Raw genomic sequence first — 9,337 nt, 5'->3', positions numbered from 1 at the left:
GTACTACTGATTTAATAACTGGAATTAGGGCTCTAAAGTGTTTGCAAGGACTTTCTCCCACGTGTTGGTCAACCCAGAATTAGATGACAGCGGTTAGAATGTAGTGAAGGATACTTCTGACTTGGCCTTGAGCCACCCACGGTTGTAGAGACGGAGGGAGCCGGTGTTCACCCCGCCTGTGGCAGAGACGGCTCCCTGGGCCCCTGGAGGAGTTGGGCCCGACTCTCCTGCTTTGGTCTTTCGTGCAAGCAGGGGCCGCCTGCAGGGTTCAGAGCCCCCATCTTGTGGGGCGCTCAGCCTCCTTCCCGGCACTTCTGTGAACCTCCTGTCCCTAGGGCAGTGAACCCAGGGGAGGGTGTGGCCTGTAGAGCTGACTGCATGGGCCCGGTCCCATTCTCCCACAGTCAAGAGGCTCAGAAGGACAGGGCGGGCCGGCTTCCTCATGGAAACACTTAAACTTACTTGGGGATAACTTCTAAGTGGTGTCCAGCGCTATGCTAAGCGCTGCCCCTTTGAATCCTCACTACCGCATGAGGTAGGTACTGTTACAATCCACGTTTTAAGGGAACTGTGCCTGGGAGGAGTGAAGTCTTTCCCAGGGTCACACAGCCAGGAGGCAGCACAACTGAGAACTGCCGCCTGAACCCAAACGCAAACCCTTGACCCTTCAATGCCCCACGCCTGGCTTGCTCCTCTTTCCCATCTGCAAATGCAGCATAATCCTCTCCTACTTCCAGCAGAAGGGACACCAGAAGTGGCAACAAAACACGACAAATCAATCACATCTCCTCGGATGCACCTACTTCTCAGGTGAAGTGGGGGGCGGGAGTGGAGGGCACACAGATGTCACGCACACCCTCAGTACATCCACTGGTGACGAGAGGGTGGGGGCTGCTATGCCAACAACCCACTTGGAAGACACACCTTAACCACAGGTTTCAATCTCTTCTCTCCCCCATGTTGCTTTAAGGCATTTCAGCCAAGTCACCCCTAATCTCCAGGGAAACTGACCCTCAAGAGTCAAAGGCTTCCATCTGTCAGTCTGTCCAGTGAAACGACAGAGAATCGACGGACACGGCCTGAGAAAGCAAGTTCAGCTTTAGTTTTTTTTTTTTTACTTTTTTTTTTTATTTAAATAAGGAGAATTCTTTCATATGGAAAGAGCTAGTACAATCACATATTTGAAAGGAGAAACAATAGGTACTGAACCGGAGGGAAAGGGCGAAGGGTGAGTGTGCCGCCACGGCCCGGTGAATCCATGATTCCATTTCCCATCCAAGGTAAAAGCATCCCCAAAATAACGTATGAACAAGCTGCACGTTACACCTTTAGCCATCGTCTGCCCTTTCAAATATCTGGTCTACGTGAAGAGACGAAGAGAGGAAAGGCCAAAATAAAAACAAAAGGAAACAACAAAACACAATCCTCTCAAGAAAACCCCAAACCCCTTTCACTATGCAAGGCATGAGGTCCAAAGCTTAGAGTACAGTAACCCCTTTAAACAATGTAAGAAAGTCATCCACAGAGCCTTAATAGAAATTCCCACTCCAAGGCTTCGTAACATGCTGAAGACAGGGCCCTGGGGACGTGCTACCATCTTGGAGGCCACCCAATCGGGGTGGAGAACTGGTGAGCAGCAGGTCAGATGCGCCTGGAAGATCACTAGCCGGGTATGCGCTGGTGGTTCCAGGGAGAGCACGGCGGGGGACAGAGTCTGACCCCAACACTGAGCTGCTCCTGTCCCGGGGGTCTGTTTGTCTTAGAACCATCTCACATTTTCAAACAGGAAGAGCTGGCTTTCTGGAGGTCCGCATTTCCCATTCATCACAGAACACAACAAAGCACAAACACTAGTGTCCTTGGTTGTTGAAGGCCGTTTCCAACAGACCTTCTAACCCAGGCTGGCTCTGCAAGAAGTGAAAAGGGACAAATATAGATTGGAGAGAGAACATGCAGCTACTCAGCAGAGGGGAACCAGACAGCAGGGAGGGGCTCTACCAGTCTGCCACACACTGCCTGTCTCAGTGGGCCAGTTCTGAACATGGCCATGGGCACACCCTCAGCCTAAGGCTCTGAGCATCAGTCACAAACCTCATCAACCATCCAGAAGGCAGATCCAGAAGACAGGAGGGCAAGGGCATGGCTGGAGAGAACTGATGCCAGTATTTAATGACAAGACACCCCAGTATCTCTAGAAGTGGCTGGAATGACCACAGCTTTGGAACCAGACGAACCAATTTTTCTGTACGTTTAAGAGTCATCCTTTGTTTTCTCCCTTAAGGAAGCTAGAGCCAGAAGTGTCGGAATTCCAAGTTTGAAAACAATAATAATGTGGATAAAAAAGGGGAAGCAACAGTAAAGAAAACCAGACCAAATACAGCTGGCAGAGAAGTCTTCAGTGGGTGGACGATGCCTCTCGGATACACAAGCCCACACTCTGGGATTTCACCCCCAAGTAGTTGACACTGGAGGGACACTATTGCAGGGTCACTGGTTGCCAAGCAATGGGCTGCACCATCAATGGCCAGGGCAAAGCTGCCAACTTTAGAAGGGAGGGTGATTTTAGCAAGCAAAGGTGCAGTGAGAGGGGGCTCTGACACCCCTCGCCCCCATCTCAGCAGCAGAAAGGTTAAGTGCTGGTCTTCACCTGTTTGTGCCAAAGGCCCCACGGACCCTGGCAGAGGTCTCTGCATGGATTTGCACTCTGATGGGGTTTGAAACCAAAACAAAACCCTTAGTCCTATTACCTTGAGCTTGGCTCTAAAACCACATGAAAGGAAGAGAGATATTGCACCTTAAAACATCTCTGCACTAAAAACTGTATTTAATCAGACCAAGGAAGGGATTGGGTGCTGGCCAGGCCCGAGACCTGCCCTCTGCCCCCACAGTCCAATTTAACATCTGTATCTTAGCGGGAAAGAGACCGCAGCACGGGCACATGGAGGTGGTGAACGCACTGAACTTCACATGCAATTTCCTGGCCTTTCCTGCACAGAAAAATTCAGACATTATATATAAATAGAGCAGTGAAACATTTACTTGTTTTCACCTAGACCTACAACATCAATACATATAAATAAATTCTAGTGTTTTCTGTTTTTATTGGGGAGGGGGGATACAGAGATAGAGAAAGGGGCTGGAGAACAGGTGACCCTTTTGTGTTTATTTTTCTCAAACAGGAAGTACTGTCACTCTGACGGCAGGTTCACCTGAAGGGTACATCTTGAGTTTGTAACAGCATCCAGGACTGTTCTGTTCAATTTCCAAGTGAGAAAATCTTTTTTCCTTTTGACAGACAACGTGCACTGGACCTAGGTGAGGGGTCTGGCCGTGGTCCTAAGCGTGCAGGCAGCGGGCCGTGTGTGGCCCAGCGGGGGCAGCAGGGCAATGGAGGCAGGCGGGGGGAGTGGAGCTGCAGTCAGACGCTGCCGGGTAAGAGGGGAAGAGCAGGTGAGCACATGGCAGGCGAGCGGGCAGCTCCTTGAGAAGAGCCTTCAGAGTAAAGATTCAGGGGATGAAAAAGAAAAAAACGTCAAGCTGGTAAGAAATGGGGTCTGCGGGTGGAGGCCAGAGGGGGATGCTGAGAGCTACAGACTGAGCAGGAAAGCATCTTTCAAGAACACGGCCCTCTCCAGACAACACCTGGCACCCTGCTAGGAGGCTGTTTCCCAACTTCCTCAAAGCAGTCAGAGCAACAAGGAGTTACCCCAGCGGTTCCCAAGGCGCCTCTTTCCCCATGTTCCACACTACACAGAGCTTAGAACCACAGCCTGAGCGACTGTCACACACCCACGGTGACACCGAGGGTGGACTCTGCAGGGCACATCCCTGCCTGCTACTGCTCGTCCTCTGAGCCAGGCCTTCCCTGGGACCACCAGCGGTGGCAGACAGCAGCTCCTTTAAGTAGATGGCCGGTTAGTTACTCTGAAGAGCATGTGCAAAACTTGAAATTTCCCCTCCCCTTTCCGTGGAATGACAGAATCTGGGATGATTTCCTTCTAGTTCTTATTTGAAAAACAACAGAAAAACCAGCATAAAATGGCTCACACAAACGCTTTGCTAGAGGCGGCTGTGCAGACTAGAGAGGCTGTCATTTTTCGGAGGCTGCCCAGGCTTTTGGGAACCACGGTCAACCCTGCAATCCATCCTCCCCTTGGACCCTGCCCCAAGCATCTGGAAAGACTGATAACCACTGTGCAGCTCAGGGCCCTCTGTCCCAACAGCTGGGCCTCTGCTGGGAGTGAAGGAGAAAAAGAAAGCCCTCCTAGCAGCCCCACGGACAACACGCCTCTGCTGAAGACCCACCAAACAACAGTCTGTGCACTCCAGTCACCACGTGGAAAAACCTCGTGGTTTCTAGTGACCAGCTGCGTGAGAGTCGGAGGGACAGGAGGATCCAGAGGATTAAGAGGCAGGCACAGGAAGGAGGAGAAAGGTGTATTTTGGAAGGCTTCCAGGAATGGGAGTATGTGTAAAACAGCAGCCCCTACAGGGGCTGGAGCCCCAAAGCACGGACACAGATGGGGTTATGGTGCGGTCAGCTGGCCCCGTCCAGGCCAAACTAGAAAACACCAGTGACTTTAAATCTCCATGATTCATCTTGGGTGCCCAGTAGTCAGCGTATCCACTGGCTTTAGAAGAGTCCAGGACAGAAATTCTGTGTAATTCTTATGCTAAAAAATGTCATCATCTTCACTGGGCTGCCCATAAGCTCCCTGTGCTCATCAGGCCAGGGCCTGGAACCCAACTGAGGCGCCTGCTCCTTCGCCTCCCACAGCAGATAGCTGGCCATCGGAGTGCTCACGAGGGGGGTGTTAGCACCCTCCACTTGTTTTTGCAAGAACTCTCAAAGGTTAACCAACTGAGAGCAGGAGGAGACGCATTCTTGAGTCAGCTCTTAAGGTATCGCAGTGATGTATGAAACTAAACAGGAGAGAGATGAAAGGAAATTACCGGAAACAGAAGTGGGGGTCAGGGAGAGGATGGAGAACAAAGTAGAAAAGTTTAGCTGTACAGACGTAGCTTGTGTTTTTGTTTTCCTTTCCTTTCTCCTTTGACAAAACCTTAGCTGCTTTTTAAAATAAAAAGCCTCAAATTAAAATGACCCTGCTGCCAAATCACTGTGCCTGGGGCCCAGAGGGCCGGGAGGGCAGGAAGCACTGCTGAGAAGGTGCCCGGCGGAGCGGAGCGGAGCGGGCCAGGAGAGGCAGGTGGGTGGGGAAGCTGCACTGCACGAGGCTCCAGTCACTCCAGGGCAGGTGGAAAGGAGGTGGGAATGGAGTCGTTTGCTCATCTGTTTGTTTGTTTCGTACTAAAGCAAGCAGGTCAATGCCGTAAATCCACGGTGCAAGCTGGTTGGACAATGGAGCTTTCAGGAGTGGAGAAGAGAAGGGAGATCTGAGTCTGGCCGGGTGGTTGGACGGGGGCCTGGGGACACTCCTGGGCATCTGGCTGCACAGAGGCCGAGCGGCGGCACTGTCCTCACGCCGGGCGAGGTGTAGCCGAGCACCTTCAGGCCTTGCTCTCCTCCACTTTCACCGCCCGAGGCTTGATCGCTCCGGTCCGCTTCATCTGGGAGGTGGCCGCAGGAGCCTCCTGCAGTTTCACGGCTCCCAGGCTGGGTTTTTCATCCACTCGTTGCTTTGCCTTTGGACAGATGAATGGGGACAAAGAAAGTTACCCTGAGTCAGGAACACCTGTCCGGATACATAGTTCCCACCACCCGCTTCCTGCTCCTGAGTCACAGAGAAAAGCTACGCTAAGAAGGCCATCCTTTGGTTGAAGGACCTTAGAAGTAACTCTCCTAGGAAGGACACTGGCATGAGGCTGCTCTGCTCCCTCCCACGGGCACTGAGTGCAGTGATTCGGAGAGGCAGGGAGGCACTGGGTACTCCCTCCGGGAAGGCTTCTGCGATGCCCAGGGGCCTCTGCAGGAGCAGCACATCCAAGGCCGATGGGAAGAACCTTTTCAAATCAGTGCACCCCACGCCCCAAGGTGAAAATGCCCCGAGCAGATCCCAGCGCAGCCTACGAGCTCAGAACCCCCGAGTGTCTGCACAAGGGGCGTGGGGCCACGCGGCGGACTGCTTCTCCCAGACCCTTCCATTTCCCGACCCCCACTCTGTGGAAACCTTCCCCCAGGACCCTTGTTTGAAATCCCCAGTCAGGGTCCCATCAGTCTGCAACTCTGCACAGCGGAGCGTGTCACAGGGTGACCAGCCTCGATCCTGCCTCACACAGTGGGGTGAACTCTGGAAGAAAGCCCTAGAAGCTCAGTCCAAGCAATCCAAGGAGTGACCCTCTGGGGAGCCCAGTGAGGAGGAGTGAAACGAGCCATCAACCTTCCGCCTTCACCGGCCAGGAATCCTGTTCTACTAAAACCCTCGCCTGCCATGTCTGAGCTCTGCAGCCCCATCGAGTTCTGGAGCACTGTGGAGAGAGCAGCGCCTGCAGGCAAAGGCACTGAGACATCCCTGGCATCATACGATGGGGAACTGCCACTGCATCTGTGACCCCACCCAGCCGAGGACCAAGACGAGACACAGCACTCACTGGAGCGACACCGCGCACATACACGCGCACACACGCCCCGGCTTCCAGAGCTGACCCACAGACCTAACCACGTCCAGCGCCTTCACAGCCCAAATCACTAGCAGGGATAGTCCACCTTCTGGCGTCACCTCCTCAGAGGAATCCGCATCCTCCCTTCTCTGCAGGACAAGGAAGGATCCAGACGCCCGTCAAGAGGAGAAATGCCTTCGCCAGGAGGGACTCGGGCTGCCCGGCTCCCGGCGCCATGCTCTAAGCGCTAGGGCACGTCTCTGTCTGAGAGCTGTGCTCAAATGGGCTGGACCGTCCCCTCTCTTTTGGCGCCTGGAGACGGGCCTAAGCGTCCGGGGCTGGAGGGCTGGAAAGCCATCTTCTACCTGGTGAGCGTAGTGTCCCTGCACAGAGCCCATGTTAACTGCTGATCCAGAGGGCTTCCCACTGGGGCTAGCAGAGCTAGGCCTGAAAAAACCAAAGGCAGGGGGTGAGAACACACGCGTCACCACAGAAACGGAGTCAAGCCTAGTACAGCACGCGGCGCAGACCTCTCCGCAGCGGAGACAAGGACCGCAGCACCGGAGTGCAGAGGGCCACGGCGGTCGGCACCGCCAACACAGCTCACGGAGGCGCACCCGAAGGGACAGAGGCCGAGGCCCCCACTGTGGGCAGACACCGACCAGATGGACGGAGGACACTAACCATCTCTCAGGGTTTGGAGGGTCTGGAGCAATGTGATTCTATGACCCAGAAAAAGGTCTATAAACCTGATATGAGAATTATGCCGAATATTTTTCTGGTCTTCATTTGGGGGGGAGGGGGTGGTAGAGAGAGATACCAGGAGGGACAAAAATGTAGAACATCTTTCTAAATTTGTTCCATTGACGAGACACTAGTTCTCAGGGGTGTTAATCAGGCGCTACGTGAGAAAAGAGTCTGTGGTCAAGAAACGTGTGGGAAGTGCTGTGTGCCGAGCTGAACAGGACTCTCGACAGGGAGGCCGTGTAGACGCCAGGCTGAGGAGCACGACAACTCCCAACAAGCTGTCTCAGGTACAGCATGCCCCCAAGTATGTGACCAGGAAACCCTTTTTTGGCAGGGCATGCCTCAGAGGTTGTTTCCAGAAAACTTGGGAAACGCTGCTCTGTAAAACTACACTGATTTTCCCAACCCTACTAACACACCAACAAAACAAAGGCTACTAGTTAAGGCTTATACTTCCTAAATATTCTCCAAAGAGTAAAGCTGCTGCCATTCCTACACCAAACGGACAGAGATGACTCTTGTTACGGGAGACTCCCGCTCTGGCTGCGGCTCTGAGGAACGCTGTGGGGCCAGGTGCTGCTGGAGTCTGCCTGTGGCAGCATCCGGCTCTACGTGAAGCTTCCTTCTTTCTTCCAAACTGTACGCATTGTTCTGTACTGCTCTCCATATATATTTTCCTTCCAGCTCTGTTGTTTTGGCCTATGTGAAAAATAGTCAGACAACAGAACTAACAAACAAAAATAAGTGAAGTCAAGAGACTGAAAACAACAGAAAAGATGATGAAACGGGGAAAAGTCACAAAAATCCCTTTCTCTGGAAATGCAGTGGGAAGTAGAGAACGATGTGACAGGAGAGGCCTCGGCCTGGACACCCCCAGACCAGCTGGGCAGAGCGCTCGCGGGCAGCGTGAACGACTCGCAGAGACGGTGATCTGACTGGAAGAGGGCTCCTCAGCGGGTCAGGCCTTCATGGTGCTCCGCAGCTGCGCTGTCGACCTCACAGGCACTGCAAGTCAGCACGTCTGCTCTACTCATGTGCAGACAGGAGGGCTCGCCAGGAATCTCCCACATGTTAACCAGAGTCGACTGTGCCACCCCTGGGCCCACAGCCAGAGCATGCGCCTTCCCGTCCAGCACATCTTCCTTAGGGGTGAAAAAGTCAGCAGAACCAGAGGTTCTCTCATTTTTTAATATAAGTCACTCCAGGAAATAACTCGTACAAAGCCACCTCCGAACCCAACTGAGGGCCCTGGGACAGTTACTGGAAGCAGAGACAGACACAGAGGAAGCAAAGAAGAGGTGGCAGTTCGTAGTACGTAAGGCACGGCCCCACAAGCCCTGGCAGGGTCAGAGGCCCGTCCAGGGAAAAGCGGCCCCTGGGAAAGGAACCTTCTGGGGTGCGTGGCTTCTTGGCCAGCGAATCCTTTTTGAAAATCCGGTGAGGAAGCTCTGAGTAGTCAGCGTCGGTTCTGACATTATTGACGTTAGCCATTCCCTTTCCTGCCTTTCCAAAAAGCTCCCCAGTCCAGAGCATCTGATGACGATGGTTAAAAACAAAACCACTCTCCCAACTGCTGCTTTTCCTGTGGTTAACTAAAACACGAGTGTGTCTCAGCACTGAAACTTCACGGTGACACATGGGCTTACAAAGGGGACCAGCCTCAGTGCCCTTCCACTGTCCTCCCTGGGCCCCACGGGTTCCTCTGAAGCGCCGAGTCGCACCTACAGCGAGTGCTCAGCTACGCAGCATCCGACTCCCAGGGCCCTTCTTACCTGTAGGCCTGCGGTGACGGCACGGAGCCTCCTGGAGGAACATTCTGTTTACTGTCGGCAAAGTGGAAGCCCTTCACCTCCATCTGAGAGGACTAGAGAGACCAAGAGGTAACCAGCTGTCACCTGATGGCCCTGGAGACAGCCTGACCCTCGCGGAACCACCATGGGCAAAGCCAGTAAGAGCCCCTGAGAATTTCTGATAAAGAGGCATCTTCTAAGGCAAGCTGCCCTCCCACCCCGTTTCGTTAGCAGCAGGA

General features: G+C 53.5%; 1 protein-coding gene across 10 annotated transcripts in view; it reads right to left on the bottom strand.

The window, feature by feature from the left end:
• Positions 1 to 1,103: 1,103 nt before the first annotated feature.
• Positions 1,104 to 9,337, bottom strand: part of PRRC2B (proline rich coiled-coil 2B) — a 92,897-nt gene continuing 84,663 nt past the window's right edge. For 8 of the 10 annotated variants that reach the window (XM_046668649.1, XM_046668665.1, XM_046668658.1 and 5 more), the window contains 3 exons: positions 9,081 to 9,172; positions 6,927 to 7,008; positions 1,104 to 5,646 (listed from right to left, as the gene is read on the bottom strand). In XM_046668649.1, coding sequence (XP_046524605.1) covers positions 5,512 to 5,646; positions 6,927 to 7,008; positions 9,081 to 9,172 — 309 coding nt within the window. In that variant the 3' untranslated portion in view covers positions 1,104 to 5,511. The remainder of the gene's footprint in view (positions 5,647 to 6,926; positions 7,009 to 9,080; positions 9,173 to 9,337) is intronic. The other 2 variants (XM_046668696.1, XM_046668704.1) reach the window with 1 other exon arrangement.

This window comes from Equus quagga, chromosome 1 (assembly GCF_021613505.1).
Source record: "Equus quagga isolate Etosha38 chromosome 1, UCLA_HA_Equagga_1.0, whole genome shotgun sequence".
Taxonomy (NCBI): Eukaryota; Metazoa; Chordata; class Mammalia; order Perissodactyla; family Equidae; genus Equus; species Equus quagga.
The sequence above is the reverse complement of the archived record's forward strand: the minus strand, read 5'-3'. Positions and strand labels throughout refer to the sequence as shown.